General features: G+C 41.4%; 4 protein-coding genes, 2 long non-coding RNA genes and 1 pseudogene across 6 annotated transcripts; 4 read left to right on the forward strand and 3 right to left on the reverse strand.

Moving 5' to 3' along the window:
• Window positions 1-1,717: 1,717 nt before the first annotated feature.
• LOC116928648 lies at window positions 1,718-2,814 on the reverse strand (annotated as a pseudogene).
• Window positions 2,815-3,347: 533 nt separating this feature from the next.
• On the reverse strand, window positions 3,348-7,274 carry LOC116932420. Its single transcript, XM_045166941.1, has one exon. The coding sequence runs from the start codon at window positions 7,077-7,079 to the stop codon at window positions 5,094-5,096; it is 1,986 nt and encodes a 661-aa protein (XP_045022876.1). The 5' UTR covers window positions 7,080-7,274; the 3' UTR covers window positions 3,348-5,093.
• A 4,603-nt stretch (window positions 7,275-11,877) lies between these two features.
• LOC123466776 (extensin-like) lies at window positions 11,878-12,818 on the forward strand (the record flags this gene model as incomplete). Its single annotated transcript, XM_045166944.1, has 4 exons — window positions 11,878-11,888; window positions 11,966-12,043; window positions 12,171-12,251; window positions 12,329-12,818. Coding segments are annotated over exons 1-4 (660 nt in total), but the record flags the coding sequence as incomplete, so codon positions are not given.
• Window positions 12,819-15,394: 2,576 nt separating this feature from the next.
• Window positions 15,395-16,539, forward strand: LOC116920883. Its single transcript, XM_045166945.1, has 2 exons — window positions 15,395-15,486; window positions 15,548-16,539. Exons 1-2 carry the CDS (start codon window positions 15,395-15,397, stop codon window positions 16,485-16,487), a joined length of 1,032 nt encoding a protein of 343 aa, XP_045022880.1. The 3' UTR covers window positions 16,488-16,539.
• Window positions 16,540-17,382: 843 nt separating this feature from the next.
• On the forward strand, window positions 17,383-18,749 carry LOC123466770. The gene is made up of 2 exons (XR_006641525.1): window positions 17,383-18,248; window positions 18,344-18,749. It is a non-coding gene; the product is annotated as an uncharacterized LOC123466770 (long non-coding RNA).
• Window positions 18,750-21,916: 3,167 nt separating this feature from the next.
• LOC123466755 lies at window positions 21,917-22,416 on the reverse strand. The gene is made up of 2 exons (XR_006641513.1): window positions 22,375-22,416; window positions 21,917-22,279 (listed from the first exon to the last, which is right to left on the reverse strand). It is a non-coding gene; the product is annotated as an uncharacterized LOC123466755 (long non-coding RNA).
• A 1,457-nt stretch (window positions 22,417-23,873) lies between these two features.
• LOC123466759 (guanylate cyclase 32E-like) lies at window positions 23,874-25,064 on the forward strand. The gene is given in 6 exon segments (XM_045166935.1): window positions 23,874-24,030; window positions 24,089-24,329; window positions 24,406-24,546; window positions 24,619-24,707; window positions 24,710-24,973; window positions 25,039-25,064. Coding segments are annotated over 5 exon segments (606 nt in total). The 5' UTR covers window positions 23,874-24,030; window positions 24,089-24,243.
• The last annotated feature ends 420 nt before the right edge of the window (window positions 25,065-25,484 follow it).

Genomic DNA, 25,484 nt, shown 5'->3' on the forward strand with positions numbered 1-25,484 from the left:
CTGACGCGCGCGATATAGGGTAGTCCGGATACCGACAAATTGGACAGGCGGACGGCCCGGAAATGCTATTAATATATAAAAAAACAAAAAAGAATGAACAAGATGCCTTTATAGGTTAAGAATACAAAATGGAAATGAGATATCTAGGAATAAGAATTACAAACGTAAAGCCAGAAATTAACATCCAATATAGAGGAACAAATAACAACATTCTACTTGAATGCGATATAAATAAAAACAGCAGCTCACCTTCTTAAAGCCGACATAAAAATAATGTGCAGAGAGACATTTGAGTTCGCAGCTTATTGACGACACCAATCCATGAACTCAAATTTTATAATTTCAAGGTGGTCGTCCTTGTGATTATGAAAACCATTCGGAGAAAAAAAACCTTGCTCATTGCATGTTAAGCTAGCCGTACATCTTCTAGTCAAGTAACGACCACATCAGTACCTTTTAAAAAGTTGATTGTTTTATGCATGGCAGAAAATTGCATGCAATGAAGAAACTTACCTGGTAATTCCGCGGACAATTCCATTTCGATGAAAAATATATTCATCCAACGAGTCGATGCAAACATGGCTGTCGCTACGAGCTCCAGAAACTTTGCGAAACCGTTCCATTGTAACCACACTTCCAAAACACGGTTTTGACCAGTACTGACTACTAGCCAAGCTTAGAATCTCTACAAAAATTGCAAATTCCAACAGCCAATCCCATCCCAATCCCAGAAACATAGCAACATGGATGATTTTACAAAGGATCAATGGGGTTGTTTAAACAACTGGGTTGGATAGTCACAGACAGATGTCCGTGAAGACTGTCCCACAACCCCCAGGGGAGACAAAAATTTTAATTTATTTTTTATTTTTGGAGGACTTCTAACCCAAACACATATTAACTTTTTGTAAATCATTCTTTTTATTTGCTTCACTTTAACTAATAAACTTTGTAGTCTTAAATCACTTATCACAAAGTACACGACTACACTGAAAACAAAGTTGTTGAACATAACTACATTATTGAACACAAGATCTCTCCGGCATACCAGTAGGAAGGCGCCATCGGTAAACACTTGATGATTAACTTGAAGCAATCACTTAAGGTATAACTGTTTTTCTCCTACTTACCTATTATGTTTTTCAAATGTCATAGACCTTATTGGTGTACACTCTACGATATGTCCATCGACGAGCGTGGGAGAATTGTATAAGAAAGTACCCAAATTTCATAAAATTTTTCTGTTTATTCGTAGAACTGAAATTATTTTTTTGGTATGCATAAGTTTTATAAGTGTCCTTTCCGGTTTTATAACGATTCCTGTCATCGAAACTAATGTTGACATTGCTATTGAGTTGTGACATCTTTTATTCGTAATCTTCATAAGGAACCAGTGGACAATCGCCCAATAGCCACGTACTCGGGGACGTGTCGATAGGATCTAACTCTGTTGGAAGTTGGACATCTTCTAACATGAGCGGAATTTCATGTGATACCGGTGGATCGACAATCGCTGGTTCTGGAAGAAATGGGATATTTCTCCTTCAATCGCACCCAGGTGACCCCTTTAGTACGCCATGATTCTTCGCCAACAAGCCAAGAAGTCATCATTTCGCCTTTGCCCTAAGACGGGGAAAAGATACTTAGTATTGCTGATCCAGCACTTTTGAATCATTGTTACTTACTCGGATGGATGTCATTCCACGTTCATCAATGATATAGCCACCTAACCTATTCAAAAGCTCTTTGGTAGCTGCAGAAATATGAATACGAAGAGCTTGTCCGAATGATTCCATCCGAGATGCTGTGTTAACCGTGTCACCAAAGAGGCAATATCGAGGCATTTTCAATCAAACCACTCCAGCAACGCAAGGACCTGAATCTACGTGACCATTAATTAAAACAAGGCCATGAAATTCAACTGATTGAAATCAAACATACCAGAATGGATGCCAATGCGTAGTTTCAGCGTTTTTCCAGGTTGATGTCGAATGTGGAAGTTGCTAATCTCCGAGAGGTGAAGCGCCAGTGAAGCGCTTTCAGCAGCGTGATGGTCATCGTTACGAATGGGCAAACCGCTGGTCACCATGTAATCGTCACTGATTGTTTCCACTTTGTATGCATCATAATTTTCCAGGATGGAATCGAACAAAGTGCAAAGCTCGTTGAGTAGACCGACCACCTGCAACGGAGTGCTAACGGCTAAAAACCGACAATGTCGCTGAAATAAATCGTGACAGAGTCGAAACTCTCCGCTTTCACAGGCTCGCCTCGTTTTAGCGATTCTACTACCGACCTAAACAGTTACCAACAAGTGTTCCAGATGTTAAGAATTTGCTTGTTATTTTAGGCTGAAAATAAGTTTTACTTTGGCAAAACTCGATGCAGAAGGGCTTCCGTTTTCTTCTTTTCCTCCACAAGCTGATCTGTTCTCTCTTGGACGAGTCCTTCCAGATTGTAGGTGTACTTCTCCATCATAATCATGATGTTGTCAAAGATGTTGGGTTTTCTGATAGGGATAGCGAGAACAAATAGAAGTGGGTTGTTTAGTTCCTGTTTTAGGTCAAAATTATGTTGTTTATTACAATCCAGCTTCCATTTCCTTTAGCCGTCCACGGATAGATTTGAAATCAGGCCGCATTTCCGGCGATTCGTGCCAGCAATCCTGCATGCACCAGATAATGTAATCCTTGCAGTCCAATTGCGTAATGGGAGGTCGGAAGAATTTAAAGTAACTTCCAAGCTAACTCCAACAGCAACGTAATAACCTTGAAAGATAAACGGTTTTCTAATATGCGCGCCACATTAGGAGCCACAGGTGTCCTCCTAAATTTTCAAGATGTAACCAAGAGGAAAAGACTAATTATCATTTTATTGGTAATACCTAAGACTTTCAGTGATGAACACTTTAAGGTATTTGAACTTCAAAAGAAGCGGAGGAGTTTTTGCGTCTTCCGGAGAAAGAAAAACTCGGTCCAGCTCTTCGTAAACGCGAACCTTTACCTCTGGATTGTTCAAGATATCGTGTAAAAGAAACACGGTGGCATTGCCCGTCTAAATAAGTGAAAACGAAATATATATTTTTTCGATTCTATACGTGGAAGAGAGTGCAAACCATTTCAATACCAGCTGCAACAAGATCGCGATCGATAATCGAGACGATTATCACGGGTGTCAACGCCTTCAGCAGTCAAAATTTGATTGAAAACCAACGATTGCGTCTCAGTAGCCTCGCCACTGATAAGGTCTTCATTAATCAAGTCTGAAAATACGCTGTTAAAAATAAAATCATGACGTGGCAAAATCTATATAATTGGATATTTTTGGCTTTACTAGTACATGATGTGCTCACATTTTGCTAGTTTTCTATAAGATTTTGTAGGAAAATATTTCCACCATGGAAGTTCATGCATACTTTCATGAGACACTTCAAACATATTTTTCGTTGCAAACATTTAACGCTCAGCAATAGGCGGGAAGCAACTCTTACTTAAGGCTCCCAGACATCGGTCCAGAATAATGGCAAAAATGACTTGAAAGGAAAAAATTCTATGTCATAAAATAATAGATTTGAGCATTTGTCATTTGTCACGCATCTGTGTTCGTTACCTTCTAAACCAAAGCTGTAGACATATCTTTCGAATCCCTCAATAAGATTTTCTACATTTCGTTCTTCACGAATTTTCTCTATCAGTTCCTCTGATATGATGGATAGTTGCTTTACAGTATGATCTCCAGGGCATTACTGGCTTGCTGAGTTGTTAGTTTGCTTCGCAAATGATGCCATTCCAATCATTGGCTTAAGAAAAAACTAAAGTAATATACACTATTACAACCTTTACCAGGGGTTTTGAGCACACACACATTTGGAAGGTTGAAGCATTATTACTACTCATGTTATACCACTCATTAGGTCAATAAACTATAGCACACTGTACTACTTATATATAGATTTTCGAATAATTTTTTTGCCACAGCCCTGTAAGAGAAGATATGAGCACAAGTCTTCCAATCACTACACAAATTAAAATACCTGCATGCACACAATGTCAAATTAATCGTATGCCTTTGGTAAAAACCACGGCGACTGATTAACCTACTTGTACCTTTCCTTCTGTGATGGATTGATTCGGTGTGGTGTGCAGCAATGAAAATATTTCTGTTATGACGTAGTTGACGCAAGTGACGACTAACACTTAACAGACGCTTCCACTTTTGTGCAAGCAAAGCCACGTTGACAGATAAATTCTTCGATGCCAGATAAATTCTTCATTTTTTTGTTTTTTTTTGCAGCTATATCCTATTTGGTTGGTTGGTTGGTTAGTGGATTGGTGCCCTTCTGCTGACGGTCAGTCGCAGCAAATGGTCCTCTAGGTGAAGACCTTCCGCACCGACGCTGCTGGTTGCTTACTTTGGCGAGGCGAGGGAGGGGGTATTAAGGGGATGTGTTGTGTTGTGAATGTAAAGGCCATCTAGCGATCGAGGTTTGGATTGCGAGTTTCAGGCTTGTCAGCAGGTCCGTAGCTACTTGCATTGTTCAATGGCGGCTGTTGTGTTTGAGTGGACAATTCGTTGTGGTCGCGGCATCTTGTTTGGATTAACCCTGTTGCTGGAGAAGCAATTGATTGAAGGTCCGAGTTTAGTGAGTGAGTGGTATTTAGGGTCATGTTTGTTCGCAGCTTATAGAGTTGAGTGATTGGTCTTCTGTTTCTTTTAGGTCCCTGGTCTCTTTTGGTCCAGCTGCTGTTGTAGTACTCGATGTGTCTGGGAGTTTGGTGGCATACATTAATAGTTTCCCTTCTTCTTTAGGTTACACGTTACCCTGCCGTGCACGGGTTACTGATGGATAATATTTATTTGCTTGTGGGCTCCTACTGGCTGTTGCTTGGAATTGGGAAGGATGATCTACTGCCTGGGTGAGTTGCGAGGTTCTTTTCAGATTTTTTAAAGCAGGAAGTGAGTGGTGGGAGAATTCCACCCCGTCCGGACTGGTTGTAGTCACACAACCAACAAAGTGACTGGTCCCCATTATGATCCTGTGGCGTTCGTAAACGCTTTTGAAATCCTTACCCTCGTCGGTTACCTATGGCTTGTTAGATTATGTTGATCAGCACGGATTGCGTTAGGAACTGGGTCGTTAGGTTCCGGATTTTAAACTGGGAATCTGTGTCGACTGCTGGGTTGAGGCCGAGAATGGTATTAGCATTGAGTTCGAGGTTCCTATCCGAAAAGAACTGGCGGATTTTAAGGCGGAATTCTTCATTTCTTGGGCAGGATTCTAGTATGTGGCGGGTGTTTTCGATGGCTGCGCATCCGAAGCGGCAGCTTGGGTCGGCTTCTGGGTCTATCCTGTGGTTGAAAGCATTGAGTCGGTTGTGCCCTGAACGGAGTCTGTGCAGGCATATTGCTACTTGCCTGTTTCCGTGTTGGTGCCATTTGATGGTGCCTAACCTGGGTCTCATCTGTATGCAACTTTTCTTGCAAGTCTTCTGGTCACGGAGGAGGTTGATGGCCCAGTTGGCCCTTATTATTGAGACCATTTCTTTGGGGGACAGGCTGTTGTTGACTCTCTCTCCGTCCTGGGTGTTGCATTCCATAGCTGCCAGTCTGTCCGCCCTTTCATTTCCTTCTATACCAGTGTGACTAGGGATCCATGTCAGACTAGTTCGAGTGCCGCTTGATTTGAGGCTGGCAATTATTTTCCGGGTGGCTGTAACCGCTTCATTTTCCGATAGGGAATTCGATGAGATGGCAGTGATGGCTGAACTGGAGTCACTGTATATGATAACTTCTGGGGGGCAGTCGTCCATGTCGTAAATTAGTTTCAGGGCCTGGTATATGGCTGTGACTTCCGCCGTGAAAATGCTGGAGCCTTTCGTTAGCGTCCAGGCATGTTCAATGTTTAGGGTGAGGACAAAAATAGCGCACGTTGTGGTCTCGGGGGACGATGATTTGGATCCGTCGGTGTAGGCCCTGATGGATGTCACCGGTGCACTGCTGTTGAAGGAGTTGAAGAGGTTTGTTGTCCGGTGCCTGCATGCCATGGCTTGTTCTTTGTTCAGGGGGAACCATGAGGTTTTGCAGTCGGGTGGTCTGCTGGGTGGTGGGTACTTGTGGGTGGATGGTAGTAAGAGTTGGTGTGGAAAGAGGCTTATGCCCAGGGATTTGACGAAGTCCAATTCCTTAATTAAGCCTGGGGTGCTTCTAGGTTTCCATGGGGTGGTTGTGGTAGCGAGCTGGACGAACGGCTTATGTATTGGGTTATTAGGTTTGTGGCTTAGGTTTATCAGGTATTTACGGGTGAGCAGTTTGGTTCTCCAGCTGAGTGATTCCGTCCCTGTTTCCGCATACAACATTTCTACTGGGGTAGATAGATTCGCGCCCAGTATGTTCCTTAGTATAGCGCGTCCCACAACGTCCACTCTTTCCAAGTTAGTTTTGCTGGCGGCGCCGTAGGCTATAGCCCCATAGTCCATCAGGCTTCTGACGAGGCTTTTGTGCAGGAGGACGAGTGTTTGAGTTGTTGGGCCAGCTTTGGATCTAGTCAGAATAGAGAAAAGGTTTTTAAGTTTGAGGAAACGGTTGGTTACGTGATCGATGTGGGATTTCCACAGCAGCTTGGAGTCGAACCAGAGTTCCAGGAAATTAAAGGTGGGTTGAGAGGGAATTCGGTGGCCATCCAGATAGAGAAGAGGATCATTCCCGGGTTTATAGGCTCTTGTGAAAACAACCATCGCGTTTTTATTCGGGGTGAAGCTAAACTTCCATTTCCTTCCCCATCTTCGGACTTTGTCTAGGACTGGCTGTAGGGTCACTTCGGCGTCCGCTGGGCGTTTCACCATTGAGTAGAGAAGCACATCGTCGGCGTAGAGTGATATCTTCGTCTCTGGAGTGGAGGATAGGAAGTCGATTAATATGATGTTGAAAAGGATTGGGCTCAGTACCGCGCCTTGGGGTACTCCGTTTTCTACCGGGGCTGGGATGGAGGTTATGCTTCCGATCCTGACACTCATACTACGTCCGGTTAGGAACTCCTTAATCCATCCTAGGAACGCTCCAGCGATCCCTTTTTTAGCCATCTTGAAGAGCAGGCCTTGGATCCAGACCGTGTCGTAGACTTTGTTTATGTCGAGGAATGTGGCCACCGTCGAGCGTTTATGGTTGAAACTGTACTTGATGTCGGCGTCCAGTTGGGCGATCTGGTCTGTTGTGCTGCATCCTCTCCGGAATCCTGCCTGGGCTGTATTGATGTTTCCTTTGGATTCAAGGAGCCAGTGTAGTCGGTTGGCCATCAGTCTTTCAAAGGTTTTTCCTAGGCAGGAGGTGAGTGAAACTGGTCGGTAGGAGTTGGGGTCGTCTGCTGGCTTGCCTTTTTTTAGTAGGGGGATAACCACTGCGTTTTTCCATTGTGCTGGGACGTAGGTGTTAGTCAAAAGCGTGTTAAAGAGGTGGAGAAGGGATGTTTTGTTAGGTTTAGACAGATTCCTTATCATCTTGTTCTGGATCAGGTCGGGCCCTGTCGCATTACTTTTTGATTTCGGCATGGCTTTGTCGAGTTCTTCCGGCGTGAAGGCGTCGTTCAGGGGATCAGTAGTCCGCGATCGGGTTTTGTTACTTATTGCTACCTCAAAGTGCCTATTGTTAGTAATGTTTCTGGGGTGGACGCTACTGAATCTGTCTAGAAAAAGGTCGGCTTTCTCCTGGGGCGTTTGAAAGATGTGGCCACCAGACTTGAGGGCCTGGCCTGTGGCAGAGACGTCGGATCCGTTCCCAACCATGTTCCTGACAAAGGCCCACATTTTTGGTTGGTTGTTTGGGCCCAGGTTAGCAATGAAGGTTGACCATGCATTCTTTTTGAACGTGATGATGGTTCTTCTTTTCCTGGCTTCGGCTTTTCTCCATTCTTCCCGTTTTGTTGTAGATATTGGGTAGTCCATCCATTCCCTAAAGGCTCGGCGTGCTTCCTTTACCGCTGTCTTACATTCTTCGTCCCACCACGGGCGGGCTGGGCCTTTGTGCGTTGCTCTGCAGCTTGGGCTGGTTCTCCTGAAGAATTGTTCATTGCTGGCCTCGAGGCCATCGGTGAATTGTCGCTGTAGCCGGATCTAGGGTTTCGATGAAGTTCTGGGATTCGAGGAGCACTTCTAAACGTTTGTTCCAGGCAGGCCACTTCTCCTCATTAATGGCCCAGGCTTTCGGACGGCTTGCGTAGTGCACTACACTGGCGTTCAGAGTGATGATGATGGGTAGGTGGTCGCTGCCCATGTAGGGACCTAATGTGGTTGTGGCTGAGGTGGCGATGGATGCTGCTGTGATGGTGAGGTCGATTGTGGATGCTTATCCAGACACTGGGTCCAGGCGAGTTCCAAGGTTGGGTGGGGTGATGAGGCAGGCGTCTTGGTCGTTGATCAGGGCTTCGTAGACGGATTTGCCGGCCTTGTTCACGGTGGCGTCAGTTTCCCATAGTGGGTGGTGTCCGTTGAAGTCACCACCAAGGAGGTATGGGTTGCTTCTGTCTAGCATGGCCTCAATCTCTTCGGTCTCGCAGTTGGCACTGGGTATGTAGATAGAGGTGAAATCAATGTGTTGGCTGTTCTTGAAGAGAATGCTGGCACCAATTGCTTCAATGGTGTCAGGTGAGTTGTGGGTTATCGGGGAGAACTGTAAAGATTTACTAATTAATATGGCCACTCCTCCCCCCAGTCTATTGGGGCAGTCCTTCCTGAGGATGTGGTGGGACTTGAACTTAGGGGCGAAACCGCTGTTCCAGTGTGTTTCGCTAAGTAGGGCTACTTCTGGGTTAACCAAGGATAGATATTGGCGGAATTCTTCTAATTTTGATTTAGTGAGGCCTCTTGCATTCCACTGTAGACACTTGAAATTTTTAGTAGTCGGATCAGTCATAGTTACTGGCGGTGTGATCCATGTCTTCCTGGTCGGAGAGTCTGAAGTAAGATGATGGTGATGGGGGGATCGAGGAGTTTAGCATGAAATCTTCGTGCCTGAGAAGGGATGGGTGTGCCGTGTTTACCGATCGGCTTGGGTTAGGTGGGAGCTTCGTGTTCGGTAAAGGTTGTTGAGCGTGGTCGGGGGGGGCTAATCTTTGGGCCGAAGGTGGACATCATTGCACCCATAAACTCGTCTAGTTTGTCAAATCTTGTGGCTAGGGAACCGGCATTCTCCTCTTGCTTCATGATCACGTCATCGAACCTTTTGTCGAAGCGGTCGAACCTGTCATTCGTTTTGGCCAGGTCCTCGGTTAGGTTCCCTATCTTATCTTCGTAAGGATTATCCTCTCTGACCACACGTCCGGTCTTCCTCTCATGGGTAGGCGTTTCACGTGGGTCACATTCTGGTCTGCTAGGGCCTCTTGGATCTCTTCTGTCGAATCTTTTATAGGGACCCCGAATATTACTCCGGTTCTGTAGGCGAATGAGCTATTAGGGAGAGAGCAAAGCACTGGTCTACCCTGTAGAGATTTCAACTCAAGGAGGATGGCTTGTTGGTCCTTGTCGTGAGCGTGGATGGCCAGGTCACCTCCAATCAAGATCGAAGAGTCCTTGGGTTCCCCGGCTATTTCTATGATCTCGGCTTGGATCCTTTTCCGTTCTGCTATATGCATGTTCTTGAAGCTGGGTTTGTCATCGGTTAGTTTCACGATCACAGGAGGGAGTTGGGATTCACTACCGCATGGTTTTTTGCGAGGTGGGCTACGGGATTCTAGTAGGTTCTCTGGGCCCATTGATAAGCTAGTGCTTGGCGCGATTCTGGCATGTGTGGGCGATGGAGCAGAGGCTGGGATTTGGGCGCGAATGGTAGCCGGTGATACAAAGCGGGGGGGCGTATAAGTAGGTCTGAAGCCTTATGTGAATTTTGGGGATCACTGAGAGCGTTGTGAACACGTCCTTTCACTACGAAGGTTTAGACCCGACCGCTATATCCTATTTGTTTGATGAACAAATGAACAAACTGTCAAGACGATAAACAAAAAACATGGGTACCTGACATTTTGGGTAGGGTGACTGGTCGTAGGAATAGGGGGAGGCGGTGGTCTTCACAGTTCAGCATTAGCAATATCAGCGTTTCCGGCGCTGGCCGTCAAGGCAGTTATAATATCCATATGGTTATAATTCCAATTGGATAACCTTCGCCCAGCGTCACAAACGTGGCCTGAATCATTTAAATGTAAACCTTTTAATTCAAATTCAATTAACAGAAATTTAAAAAATTACACGGGCCAATAATGAATGCAAATGATTTGGTCATCTGCAAGGCTGGTCATGCAGTCGTCCGTTCTTTAACTGTACTAGCAGATGCTACGTAACTATAACATAAAGTAACCGTCCCTGTTAATTCAATTAAAATAAATTTTAAACACTTTATTAGGTATTTAATTTGTATGACCTCCAGCAGCTCCGATGATGAAACGGGCAGTGAAGAGGTACCATCTCCTCAGTCCAGGCAATGCAAACACACTGGCATAGAAAGCGAACCCAATGGCCATAGTATTCGAATCGAACCCGATCGGTTGCCAAGGAAACCCATGACTGGACTGAAAAAGAGCTGGGCAAGTGGCTGAGAAGTGACGACTAAACCGAGAAATAGTGTTCCAGCTTCAGGATCCATCTATCTAACTTCACAATGAAAAATTCCCAAAATTTTAGTATTTAGAAATTTAAATTAATTACTGAACTAAAGGTATAATTGAAATTAAAACTTAATAGGTCCAAGAGTTTGATTTTTATTGTAAGTTTTATTTCCAAGCGAAAGCACAAAAAAGGGGCCTTTTAAACTTTTGTTTGTAGGGTTTGGCGCTAACAAGTAATTTTGCGAACGGGGGATTAAAAGGCAAAAACGTTTCATACTTTTCAATTCTGTATTGGGCATCTCGCCCAGACACGCTCGTTAGTCGAGCTCAACACGTGAACTGCCTTCCAAAAAACAGCGTTCCCCTCCTCACATTTCAAGGGGAAAAAAGGGGGGGGGAGAAAAAGGGGAAGTCGCAACGCAACGTTGCCGGATGGTTCACAACACGACAACAGTACCATTCTTGTTTATTCTCGGTAGAACCCAAAGATGTTTGACGTCATGGCCTTAAAATCAAGTCTTGTGTTGAATAACGGTCCCAAATATTCGCACCTGTTGGAGCAAACCTACCATAAAGGATTTGGCTTCGTACGGTACATTCTTGGGAGAACCTTCAACTTTGGCATAAATATCCTTGATGCCGACAGCTTTGCAATTCTCTCTATGGCTCGATGGCAGACAAGTCCATAACCTTCAGGTTTCTTTTGCACGAAGATCGTCGTCTTGCCAAAAGCAGTGAAAAAGTCATGCAACACTATACAAATAATAGCATTTAGTTTACATATTACCACATATTTAAAGATAAAAAGAATGCAAACCTGTGTGTTCGTTTTATAACCCGTGTGTTTATTTTATAATAATTATTTTAGTTTCGTGTACTAAAGGGGGAGGGGAAAAACTTTGAACCCTTCGTTCGGGATTAGTTTTAGTTTTAAAATAACTATATTATCTTCATTCGATTCCTCTTGAAACAAGGAATATCGCGGTGTAATTGAAAACAATTAAATATAATTATTTATGGTTAACTTTTATGTATTGAAGCGTGTATTAGGTGCCATGGTAACGCCAATTTACATTCATGTCAATTAAGACACACTGTAGCTTAGTTTAATCGAATAAAATATAAAAACGATTTAAATATGGTTAAAAGCATTTTATTTGCATAAATTAAAGTGAAAAACAAACGCGGGAAACATCAACAGATAAAAGGGCTTAAAGGTTTTGCTTTTGCTTTCCTTTTTCAGCGCCGTGGTGGTGACGGTTGTAATCTGTCTGGGAGAGCCAATCAGAATGCCGGAGAGGTACTCCCTCACAAAAATCGAGGGGGTGAGACGTTTCGCGGAGACCACGTTGTTTTTTTGGATCATTTTTTCATTAGTTTAGCTAATGGTGAAATGGCGGAAGATATTCGAGATCTCGACCCTGAATTCGAAGTGAAGGAAATTTTTGATTCCAGGTAAGTCAGTTTTGTTTTTTAATTGTCTACATGTAAAATATTACTTACTTTTTTTCGTTTAGGAAATTTGTATGGTAAGACGGAAAGCTCCTAGTCTGGTATTTGGTTAAATTTAAAAATTGTCCAGACTCGGACAATCGATGGCTGCCGGCTTCCTTCTGCAATTGCCATGCCCTCGTGAGGCAATACTATCGGAAGAAAAAAGAGCGTAAATTAGGGTAAGTTATTATAGATAATTAAAAATATTTAGATTTAAAAATTAATACTTATTTTTTATTTAAGTAGAACTAACGAAGATGCTATGGCCCCAAGTTCGCCTTCTGCCCCCTATCCTTCTTTACCGATGCCCAGTTCACCTAGTTCAACTCCACCATCTACATCTCCGACTCCATCATCTCCATCTCCGACTCCATCATCTCCAACTCCGACTCCATCATCTCCTTCTCCAGCATTTTCTCCTCTACCACGTCCAGTATCTTCCTTTCCATCATCTCATTCTTCAACATCTTATTATACATCTTCTTTACCACCTCTTATTTCTCCGTCCCCAGCTTTTCCGTCTCCAGATTATCCGTCCCCAGCTTCTCCGTCCCCAAATTCTCCGTCTCCAGCTTCTACGACTCCAGCTTCTCCGTCTCCAGCTTCTACGACTCCAGCTGCTCCTTCTCCAGGTTCTACGATTCCATCTTCTCCGTCTCCAGCTTCTACGACTCCAGCTTTTCCGTCTCCAGCTTGTACGACTCCACCATCTGCAATTCCTAATCCGAAAGGAAAACAAAAAAAAAAAAGAAAAAGAAATCCAAAAAGAAAGGGGTTTGGCATATGGATAAGGTTGCCAAACACCGGATTTGCCACAACGTAAGTGATGTTTTTTTTCTTAATATTAAAAAAAAAATTTATTTATTTTTTATTTTTTTTTGTAGTGTCTACAGAAGGGCCATATGGCAAATACTTGCCCTAATCCAAGGCAACGGCCAACCAAGAAACAGAAGACAAATTAGTTTGTTTTGTATTTTTTAAAAATACATTGAGATACATTTTGTTTACATGTTGTTTCATTTTGTTATAGAATATAGAGGGCCGTAGGCTGCCATATTTTACCTATTATAATAAATGCTGGCTTTTTATACTTCGCAGAGATACACATTAATGGGCAATACCTTCTGTGTAATGTACTAGAACCTTATGGCTATCGGTTTGCTTTACAAAAGAAACTTCTACAAACAATAGAAGAATCTTTTTATTACTGTGTGAAGGCTGAAAACGGTTCCATTGCTCATAACAAAACCTTTAAACTCGTTGGCTATCCAAAAGAATTGTATTTTCGGATGGCATGCATTTTTGGTGGAAAACCAGACAAAAAAAATCCATCGGATGTGGATGAGGGAGACATTCGTAGGTTTTTGTCCATCTAGAAACTTACAATTTTAACAGGTTGGAGGAAATTTACGCACTTTCTCTTTTTCAAATTTCAAATTTCTTTGTTTTTTCTTTGTTTTTTTTTTTTTAGTTAAACGTAGTAGATAGTTATCTATAGGGCAGTTGCAATTGCTTTATTTTGCAAATCGTTTTATCCGTTTTGGCAGTCATCGCAACCGCCCTTATTCTGGGTCCCCACTGTACACTATCACCTCATACTCATAGACTGTTGTATATCTCGTTCCTCTATGTCATGTGCAGCACTACTCTATCTTAACTTACACTTTAACAAAATTAGAGGTTTCTTTGGTCAAAGTTAAATTATTTTTCTAAGGCAATACCAAGTGTTAGCTTGGCAGAGTTTCAATATAATAGGCTGTGATTTATGGAAATGCTATTATAGCCTACCAAATCATGGTTTCTCCAAGAGAAGAGAAAGCCTTACAAGTAGGCTACTGAGACGGACTCGTTTTAAAACATGATTTTCCATCCGTTGAATGCTAAAAAAAGGAGGAATAAAAAATAAAATTAGACTCCATGTACAAAAGGATATCGTCTTCATTGATCGGGAAGAACGAATAAAATGAAAAACAACTCCCAATTCCCTGTAACTTTCGTCGAGTCGTAAGCTAATGGCGTTGAAAAATTGTACGACAACATACGATCTAATCCTTAACTTCCAATTCTGAAGTTACGGCAAAAGTTTTTGAGGTGAAGAAACAAAAATTGTTGAACAGGAAATGGTGGAAATAACCCGCATCGTGTCAAGATAACATGCGTATTTCTTCCTTTTTCCTCGTTTTTTTCTTTGCCTTCCATTCTAGGTTTACCGGCAGAAGCAACTGTGAAGTACTTGAGCGTCATCCTGTGTTTGTATGTGTAGTAATACGTTCGAGCGCGTTCGAGAATGCGGTTTAGGAAAGCCATCAAGAAAATCGAAGGGTGAAAACCTGTTGGCATTACAATGCCCCAAAAAAGGGTCAACTTCGCTGACCAAACATCCGATCTGGCAACGTCTGGATGGGAGTTTGGGAAATTGGTAACGAAGGGCGGAGCTACGGACGACCTGCGCGCAGACGATCGACTAGTTGCCTAGAAGACACACGTGTCCCGGTTCCCAAACTTACGTCTCACTCTTAGTTCCGTTTTTTCCTTTCGTTTCTCGTTTTAACTCACGTGCAATTGAGTTTGTGTCTCGATACTGGCAGGCAACCAGTATCTAATTATCCCTTTAGACTTGTAGACTGTGGCCCTAAATTCCCTTACTATTTTCCAAGACCTGAGGAGCACGATTGGCAAACGTGCTCATAGCAGGTTGTGCTGTTGTCTCGTTTATCGCAACCTATCCTGAGGAACACGATTGGCAAACGTGTTCATAGCAGGTTACGCTGTCGTCTCGTTGTCGCAAAGTTATCTTGAGGAATAAGATTGGCGAACTTATTCATAGTAAGACTTTGAACATTTCCACATCTGAAACTTAATCTCGTAACCATCTTTACTTAAACCCCGAGGAACACGATTGGCAAACGTGTTCATAGCAGGTCACGCTGTTGTCTCGTCTATTGCAAAGTTATCTTGAGGAGTAAGATTGACACCTTACTCAAAGCAAGACTTTGAACTTCCGAACATCTAAGCCTGTATGAGATTTGGCCCCCATTTTGGTTTGTATAATTGGAAGCTTGAGAAACACGTATGGAAACGTCTCTCCAGCCCTAACGCTAGATTGTTTATGATCAGAAATACAAAGTGTTATAATACTTCCGCCTTTTCGTTTATCTCGTGCGTAAGGCAACAAAACCTACAATAAAACAAAAAACGCAGTAACGGCCAGAAAGAAAAAGGTTGAACGGTGCGTGCTTGCACCGAGTTTAGCGGCAAAAGGGAGTGTGCCATTGCCCAAACAAAAAACACAAGCCGGGATTACAAAAGAAAATGGCAGATGAAGAAGACGGAAGAGTAGGAGGATCGCTGCTGTATAGAGTATTCCAAAACAGAGTTAACAAAAGAGAACTTTTCAAACATTGGTAGCATTAACAGCTGAACCGGGGTAGACCGGTAGTCAACAGCAAATTTCGCTTAATTAAGGCACCGGACAACAAACCTCTTCAACTCCTTCAACAGCAGTGCACCGGTGACATCCATCAGGGCCTACACCGACGGATCCAAATCATCGTCCCCCGAGACCACAACGTGCGCTATTTTTGTCCTCACCCTAAACATTGAACATGCCTGGACGCTAACGAAAGGCTCCAGCATTTTCACGGCGGAAGTCACAGCCATATACCAGGCCCTGAAACTAATTTACGACATGGACGACTGCCCCCCAGAAGTTATCATATACAGTGACTCCAGTTCAGCCATCACTGCCATCTCATCGAATTCCCTATCGGAAAATGAAGCGGTTACAGCCACCCGGAAAATAATTGCCAGCCTCAAATCAAGCGGCACTCGAACTAGTCTGACATGGATCCCTAGTCACACTGGTATAGAAGGAAATGAAAGGGCGGACAGACTGGCAGCTATGGAATGCAACACCCAGGACGGAGAGAGAGTCAACAACAGCCTGTCCCCCAAAGAAATGGTCTCAATAATAAGGGCCAACTGGGCCATCAACCTCCTCCGTGACCAGAAGACTTGCAAGAAAAGTTGCATACAGATGAGACCCAGGTTAGGCACCATCAAATGGCACCAACACGGAAACAGGCAAGTAGCAATATGCCTGCACAGACTCCGTTCAGGGCACAACCGACTCAATGCTTTCAACCACAGGATAGACCCAGAAGCCGACCCAAGCTGCCGCTTCGGATGCGCAGCCATCGAAAACACCCGCCACATACTAGAATCCTGCCCAAGAAATGAAGAATTCCGCCTTAAAATCCGCCAGTTCTTTTCGGATAGGAACCTCGAACTCAATGCTAATACCATTCTCGGCCTCAACCCAGTGGTCGACACAGATTCCCAGTTTAAAATCCGGAACCTAACGACCCAGTTCCTAACGCAATCCGCGCTGATCAACATAATCTAACAAGCCATAGGTAACCGACGAGGGTAAGGATTTCAAAAGCGTTTACGAACGCCACAGGATCATAATGGGGACCAGTCACTTTGTTGGTTGTGTGACTACAACCAGTCCGGACGGGGTGGAATTCTCCCACCACTCACTTCCTGCTTTAAAAAATCTGAAAAGAACCTCGCAACTCACCCAGGCAGTAGATCATCCTTCCCAATTCCAAGCAACAGCCAGTAGGAGCCCACAAGCAAATAAATATTATCCATCAGTAACCCGTGCACGGCAGGGTAACGTGTAACCTAAAGAAGAAGGGAAACTATTAATGTATGCCACCAAACTCCCAGACACATCGAGTACTACAACAGCAGCTGGACCAAAAGAGACCAGGGACCTAAAAGAAACAGAAGACCAATCACTCAACTCTATAAGCTGCGAACAAACATGACCCTAAATACCACTCACTCACTAAACTCGGACCTTCAATCAATTGCTTCTCCAGCAACAGGGTTAATCCAAACAAGATGCCGCGACCACAACGAATTGTCCACTCAAACACAACAGCCGCCATTGAACAATGCAAGTAGCTACGTACCTGCTGACAAGCCTGAAACTCGCAATCCAAACCTCGATCGCTAGATGGCCTTTACATTCACAACACATCCCCTTAATACCCCCTCCCCCGCCTCGCCAAAGTAAGCGGGCCTTTACATTCACAACACATCCCCTTAATACCCCCTCCCCCGCCTCGCCAAAGTAAAGTTGCTGCGACTGACCGTCAGCAGCAGGGCACCAATCCACTAACCAACCAACCAACCAAATAGGATATAGCTGCAAAAAAAAAAAAAAAAAACGAAGAATTTATCTGGCATCGAAGAATTTATCTGTCAACGTGGCTTTGCTTGCACAAAAGTGGAAGCGTCTGTTAATTGTTAGTCGTCACTTGCGTCAACTACGTCATAACAGAAATATTTTCATTGCTGCACACCACACCGAATCAATCCATCACAGAAGGAAAGGTACAAGTAGGTTAATCAGTCGCCGTGGTTTTTACCAAAGGCATACGATTAATTTGACATTGTGTGCATGCAGGTATTTTAATTTGTGTAGTGATTGGAAGACTTGTGCTCATATCTTCTCTTACAAGGCTGTGGCAAAAAAATTATTCGAAAATCTATATATACAGTACCTACCAACGAAATTGGTACACTGTACCAATTTCGTCCGCTTTTAACACGGCGTCTTATGGCGCTACGTGTCACTTGTTTTTATTTAATATTAAAAAAACTATTTGTTTTTTTATTAAACTTTTTTTAGGGTAGGGTGATGACCAGATTAGTTACAGAATGTGGGGGTCGGCTTTATGATATTTTTATTTCCCTAACCCCTGTACATGGGAGCAGGTGTACCAATTTCGCCGAGCGAAATTTTTTGCGTTCTCCGTGTATTCCTTATGGCGCTACGAAAAAAAGGGCCCTTTTTTCTAAAATTTTTTAAAAATCACCCTTTGAAGTTCCAACCCTCTAGTTTTTACCAATAAGTATAAGAAAACCCTAACTATAGTATCATTAATCAAATTTATTATTTCTTAAAATATATATCTGCTAAATATTAGAATGAAAAATGGGTGTGGGAATTTTTATCCATAAAAAGCTTAGTCACTTGCATAGCCACCAGAGGTTCTGCTTGTTGTCTAGGCTTTTAAGTATTTTTAAAATCGATTATTTAATCGATTTTATTTGTTTCTGTTTACATCAACACTTGTTCATTTTTATTATTGTAAGTACTGATATATTTTCTTTTTTACAAGTAATTTTAAGTATTTTCAAGTAAAGCTATATTATTTTGAATTCCTAATCACTATCTTTATTTAGGAATAACAATTACAAATGACTGTGTATTTCAATAATTCAAAGGAAATGATTTTATATCATGGTAAGTTTTGTTGTTACTGTTATTGTCCAAAATATTTTAATATTTATATCCTTTTTTTCATTTCATGGTCAAACTCATGTGAGTTGATTGATTGGAAAGTTAAGTCACATTCATTATTATTGGACAACACCAATATTATCATCAGAAGTGGTCAGGTGTCACAAGTCGACAAAAAATTTCTTAGCTATACATTCAACTTTCAATTTCTCTACCAGATACTATAATTATTTTACTTCTCAATATTACCTTATTGTTTACATTAATTTAAATTTCTAATACAAATTATATCATACCAAACAAAAGACTGTATTTTCAAAGAGACTAATACAGCTATTACAGTTTAAATTTGGTTTGTCGACAAATTTTTCTTCAAATTTTTTAAGTTTAAATCCTTTGAATAGCCCAGTCTCCATGATTCTTAAACACTTTATTTAGGAGGAAAGGCATTCGGTAAGTTAAACCCCCAATATAAAACTCTTCTTCAAAAAGTTCAGACCAGCAGCGAGAGATTTCTTCCCATAAAAAGTCTTCTGAAGAAATTTTATTTCCTCTTTTGTTGATCATTTCCGCAATATCTTCCCATACCAACTCCAATGGCATCAAGTCTCCGAAGTCTGCTGGCCAGGGGATCGGTTGAATTTTTCCAACATTTTCAAAAAACCACTCCATAACCACTTTCGCGCGGTGGACTGGATACCGATCGTGAACGAAATTAAAGGGCGTCTTTGATTCGTTTTCTTTGATCACTTTCTTTAGAAATGTGATGTACTGTTTGGTGTCTATTCGACCGTTAATTTTCTCAATTAGTTGAGGTCCAAATCTTGACAATGACCGCCACACAGGAACACTATTCTTGATGTTCAAACGCTCTGATCCGAGGTACAATGTAACAATTCCATCGTCATCATACCTTTTATTAAATAAACAAATTAGTTTCAAATTTTTTGGCGCAAGTTAAAATAATTTTCTTACATGAATCGTTGCTCATCTGAGAAAACATCTCCCAACATTTTGCCGATTTCAAATGATATTTTTCTGCGAAAAGGAATCTACCAATTTTTGTCTCTTCACTTAATTCTCTATTACTGAACATTATTCCAGACATATTGAGCAGTACACTTTACAACTGCGTTAGACGAAGTCAATCAATGCAATGACAAATATTTCTGTAGACAAAAAACTTTAGGCCACATCTCGTTTACAGATACTTTCTCACGTTTCCCATCCTGTCTTCGAAGAGGTTGAGAATGTTTCTCGATCTGCGCAATATTTTTTTCTCACGATTTCCTTCCCACTACTTCGAATGATCTGGTATTTGACCTAGGTTACCTGGAGCATATTTTTTCCATCCAAATTCGGCCCTTATTTTATTTGTCTTTCTACTTAAGTCTAGAGAAGTACTATTGTCTTACAGCACATTAGGCATCATGGGCCGAAAATTTAGTCATTGTGTAACGAAACGCCAAGCGAAGCCCCTTCTTGCCCCTTTTATTTGGCTTAATTAAACTAAGACCTTATTTCTTAAACTCTCCTTAACTTAATACCCCACTAGTTGACCTAGTTAATAGACTTTCTAGAAAATATAACAAGTGGAGAGAACAAGTCTCGGCACGCCCGTTATAAATAGAAACTTTTATGATTTGTCCAAAGCCGCCCAAAACGGCCTTAACCTGCCGTAGCTAAAAATAGATATATTTTTATCTGTTGGGAATTGCCTGAAACGGCCCGAAACTGCCCGGCCTATTTTTAACAATCGTCCAAATTCGCCCGATACCGCTTGAATTTGTCCGCCTATACCTCTTCGTGACGTCCAAATTCGCCCGATACCGCCCGATATTGTCGGCCTATACCTTAACATTGTCCCGTATGTCCCCCACGGGATGATGACTAACATATAAAAAGCCACCGCAAACTCCCAAAAGGCAGTCAGATCTACTCTGCCTGTTCCGTGTGCCAACTTAGGCCTCTGCCGCTCTCCCGCCGAGCCCGCTACCGTAACTCTTGCAAGCCGCAGAATAAGTACCCCTTTAAGTAATCACTAAGTAGCTGTTTGACTCTTACTTTATTACGTCTATGCCTTGAAGTTAGTACCCATTGGTAACCTTTAAGTGTCATGAGTCTTCTTCCCTCAATTTACGAGCTTGTTTAATTATTCTACGGTTACCTGTTGCAAATCGGTTTATAATACACGGCTTTTTATTTATTTCGTGCGTGTTGTTTTATGCTTGCTAAGTATACAAGACATTGTGAGTAAAGACGCCGCATTAAATTAAACTTTTCCGTATTGGAGACAACATGACAACGTCGTGTACTCCTTTACAATTGCACTAATGAAGAAATAAATAAAATATTGCGGTGTAGACTAGAAGGCTTGTCAATTAGAGAACTTGCAAAGCAATTTAATCGTTCAGCAACAACCATTTCGAACATTAATAAAAACAACGGGATCAAAAACACCCCGAAAGAAACTAAGAAAATGTTAACCAATTCCGACAAAAAATACATTGCTTTGACTTCAAAACGCGACCGAAAAAAAACACTCCCAATGTTAACTGAAGAATTCAACAACGGAATGATTGAATGCAATTTGAAATCGGTTAGCAAAACAACGGTTGCTAGAGCATTGAAAATGTACAAAATGTTTGGCCGTGTAGGAGCAAAAAAGCCACTTCTTAGAAAGGAGAATATTAAAAAACGGTTGAAGTTTGCTTTGGAGCATAAAAATTGGACTATCCCACAGTGGTCTAAGGTACTTGGTCCGATGAATCTAAATTCGAGTTGTTTGGGAGCAAGCGACGGACATTCATTCGCCGAACACACCATGAAAGATTTCATTCCAGTTGCGTGGTTCCGACTGTTAAACATGGAGGTGGCTCTGTAATGGTTTGGGGTTCAATGTGCTCATCGGGAACTTCCAAATTACATAGAATTATTGGGACTATGGATGGACGAATGTACCATTCAATTTTGAGCAGAAGAGCAATTCCGGCCGGAAAAAAACTTATTGGGAATGGGTTTATTTTCCAGCAAGACAATGACCCAAAGCACAAGACAATTAGAAATATGAAGTACCTTTCCAACAAAACTAATGATGGTAATTATCTTGGGTAATAATCAAATTTTTTTGTTTCTAAATTTTTACATGTGTTTATAAAGGCACACTTATCTTATGGACTGGCCACCACAGTCACCGGATCTAAACCCTATCGAACAATTATGGGATCATCTTGACCGACAGTTAAGATTAAAATCTTCTAGCAATGCTGACCAAACATTTGCCACTTTACAAAAACTCTGGTCTGAAATTCCCCTGGATGTTCTTGAAGTTTATGTCAACTCAATGCAGAACAGATGTATGGCTGTTATAAAGGCCAAAGGTGGACACACAAAGTATTAATTTACTCATCCCACCAAAACTGTTTCAAGCAAAGAAATGAAACTTGGGAGATTGATTTCTCGACAAACCAAATTTAAACTGTAATAGCTGTATTAGTCTCTTTGAAAATACAGTGTTTTCTTTGGTATGATCTAATTTGTATTAAAATTTCAATTAATGTACACGATAAGGTAATATTGAAAAGTAAAATAATCATACGTAGAGAAATTGTAATTATGAATAAAGGCCTATAGCTAAGAAATTTTTTGTCGACATGTGACACCTGACCACTTCTGATGATAATATTGGTGTTGTCCAATAATAATGAATGTGACTTAACTTTCCAATCAATCAACTCACATGAGTTTGACCATGAAATGAAAAAAAGGATATAAATATTAAAATATTTTGGACAATAACAGTAACAACAAAACTTACCATGATATAAAATCATTTCCTTTGAATTATTGAAATACACAGTCATTTGTAATTGTTATTCCTAAATAAAGATAGTAATTAGGAATTCAAAATAATATAGCTTTACTTGAAAATACTTAAAATTACTTGTAAAAAAGAAAATATATCAGTACTTACAATAATAAAAATGAACAAGTGTTGATGTAAACAGAAACAAATAAAATCGATTAAATATTCGATTTTAAAAATACTTAAAAGCCTAGACAACAAGCAGAACCTCTGGTGGTTATGCAAGTGACTAAGCTTTTTAGGGATAAAAATTCCCACACCCATTTTTCATTCTAATATTTAGCAGATATATATTTTAAGAAATAATAAATTTGATTAATGATACTATAGTTAGGGTTTTCTTATACTTATTGGTGAAAACTAGAGGGTTGGAACTTCAAAGGGTGATTTTTAAAAAATTTTAGAAAAAAGGGCCCTTTTTTTCGTAGCGCCATAAGGAATACACGGCGAACGCAAAAAATTTCGCTCGGCGAAATTGGTACACCTGCTCCCATGTACAGGGGTTAGGGAAATAAAAATATCATAAAGCCGACCCCCACATTCTGTAACTAATCTAGTTTCCAATCTACCCTAAAAAAAGTTTAATAAAAAAACAAATAGTTTTTTTTATATTAAATAAAAACAAGTGACACGTAGCGCCATAAGACGCCGTGTTAAAAGCGGACGAAATTGGTACAGTGTACCAATTTCGTTGATAGGTACTGTAAGTAGTACAGTGTGCTATAGTTTATTGACCTAATGAGTGTTATAACATGAGTAGTAATAATGCTTCAACCGTCCAAATGTGTGTGTGCTCAAAACCCCTGGTAAAGGTTGTAATAGTGTATATTACTTTAGTTTTTTCTTAAGCCAATGATTGGAATGGCATCATTTGCGAAGCAAACTAACAACTCAGCAAGCCAGTAATGCCCTGGAGATCATACTGTAAAGCAACTATCCATCATATCAGAGGAACTGATAGAGAAAATTCGTGAAGAACGAAATGTAGAAAATCTTATTGAGGGATTCGAAAGATATGTCTACAGCTTCGGTTTAGAAGGTAACGAACAGAGATGCGTGACAAATGACAAATGCTCAAATCTATTATTTTATGACATAGAATTTTTTCCTTTTAAGTCATTTTTGCCATTATTCTGGACCGACGTCTGGGAGCCTTAAGTAAGAGTTACTTCCCGCCTATTGCTGAGCGTTAAATGTTTGCAACGAAAAATATGTTTGAAGTGTCTCATGAAAGTATGCATGAACTTCCATGGTGGAAATATTTTCCTACAAAATCTTATAGAAAACTAGCAAAATGTGAGCACATCATGTACTAGTAAAGCCAAAAATATCCAATTATATAGATTTTGCCACGTCATGATTTTATTTTTAACAGCGTATTTTCAGATTTGATTAATGAAGACCTTATCAGTGGCGAGGCTACTGAGACGCAATCGTTGGTTTTCAATCAAATTTTGACTGTTGAAGGCGTTGACACCCGTGATAATCGTCTCGCTTAGCGATCTCGATCTTGTTGCAGGTGGTATTGAAACGGTATGCACTCTCTTCCACGTATAGAATCGAAAAAATATATATTTCGTTTTCACTTATTCAGACGGGCAATGCCACCGTGTTTCTTTTACACGATATCTTGAACAATCCAGAGGTAAAGGTTCGCGTTTACGAAGAGCTGGACCGAGTTTTTCTTTCTCCGGAAGACGCAAAAACTCCTCCGCTTCTTTTGAAGTTCAAATACCTTAAAGTGTTCATCACTGAAAGTCTTAGGTATTACCAATAAAATGATAATTAGTCTTTTCCTCTTGGTTACATCTTGAAAATTTAGGATGACACCTGTGGCTCCTAATGTGGCGCGCATATTAGAAAACCGTTTATCTTTCAAGGTTATTACGTTGCTGTTGGAGTTAGCTTGGAAGTTACTTTAAATTCTTCCGACCTCCCATTACGCAATTGGACTGCAAGGATTACATTATCTGGTGCATGCAGGATTGCTGGCACGAATCGCCGGAAATGCGGCCTGATTTCAAATCTATCCGTGGACGGCTAAAGGAAATGGAAGCTGGATTGTAATAAACAACATAATTTTGACCTAAAACAGGAACTAAACAACCCACTTCTATTTGTTCTCGCTATCCCTATCAGAAAACCCAACATCTTTGACAACATCATGATTATGATGGAGAAGTACACCTACAATCTGGAAGGACTCGTCCAAGAGAGAACAGATCAGCTTGTGGAGGAAAAGAAGAAAACGGAAGCCCTTCTGCATCGAGTTTTGCCAAAGTAAAACTTATTTTCAGCCTAAAATAACAAGCAAATTCTTAACATCTGGAACACTTGTTGGTAACTGTTTAGGTCGGTAGTAGAATCGCTAAAACGAGGCGAGCCTGTGAAAGCGGAGAGTTTCGACTCTGTCACGATTTATTTCAGCGACATTGTCGGTTTTTAGCCGTTAGCACTCCGTTGCAGGTGGTCGGTCTACTCAACGAGCTTTGCACTTTGTTCGATTCCATCCTGGAAAATTATGATGCATACAAAGTGGAAACAATCAGTGACGATTACATGGTGACCAGCGGTTTGCCCATTCGTAACGATGACCATCACGCCGCTGAAAGCGCTTCACTGGCGCTTCACCTCTCGGAGATTAGCAACTTCCACATTCGACATCAACCTGGAAAAACGCTGAAACTACGCATTGGCATCCATTCTGGTATGTTTGATTTCAATCTGTTGAATTTCATGGCCTTGTTTTAATTTATGGCCACGTAGATTCAGCTCCTTGCGTTGCTGGAGTGGTTTGATTGAAAATGCCTCGATATTCAGATATTGCCTCTTTGGTGACACGGTTAACACAGCATCTCGGATGGAATCATTCGGACAAGCTCTTCGTATTCATATTTCTGCAGCTACCAAAGAGCTTTTGAATAGGTTAGGTGGCTATATCATTGAAGAACGCGGAATGACATCCATCCGAGTAAGTAACAATGATTCAAAAGTGCTGGATCAGCAATACTAAGTATCTTTTCCCCGTCTTAGGGCAAAGGCGAAATGATGACTTCTTGGCTTGTTGGCGAAGAATCATGGCGTACTAGAGGGGTCACCTGGGTGCGATTGAAGGAGAAATATCCCATTTCTTCCAGAACCAGCGATTGTCGATCCACCGGTATCACATGAAATTCCGCTCATGTTAGAAGATGTCCAACTTCCAACAGAGTTAGATC

This window comes from Daphnia magna, unplaced genomic scaffold (assembly GCF_020631705.1).
Source record: "Daphnia magna isolate NIES unplaced genomic scaffold, ASM2063170v1.1 Dm_contigs117, whole genome shotgun sequence".
In the NCBI taxonomy this organism is placed as follows: Eukaryota; Metazoa; Arthropoda; class Branchiopoda; order Diplostraca; family Daphniidae; genus Daphnia; species Daphnia magna.

Excerpts from the sequence above, each read along its gene's own strand:
- LOC116920883 (XM_045166945.1), top strand. The coding sequence starts at position 15,395 with ATGGCAGATGAAGAAGACGGAAGAGTAGGAGGATCGCTGCTGTATAGA. Across the intron at positions 15,487-15,547 it reads AGAGAACTTTTCAAACATTG|GCACCGGACAACAAACCTCT; the intron begins GTAGCATTAACA and ends CGCTTAATTAAG.
- LOC116932420 (XM_045166941.1), bottom strand. The coding sequence starts at position 7,079 with ATGGCTAAAAAAGGGATCGCTGGAGCGTTCCTAGGATGGATTAAGGAG.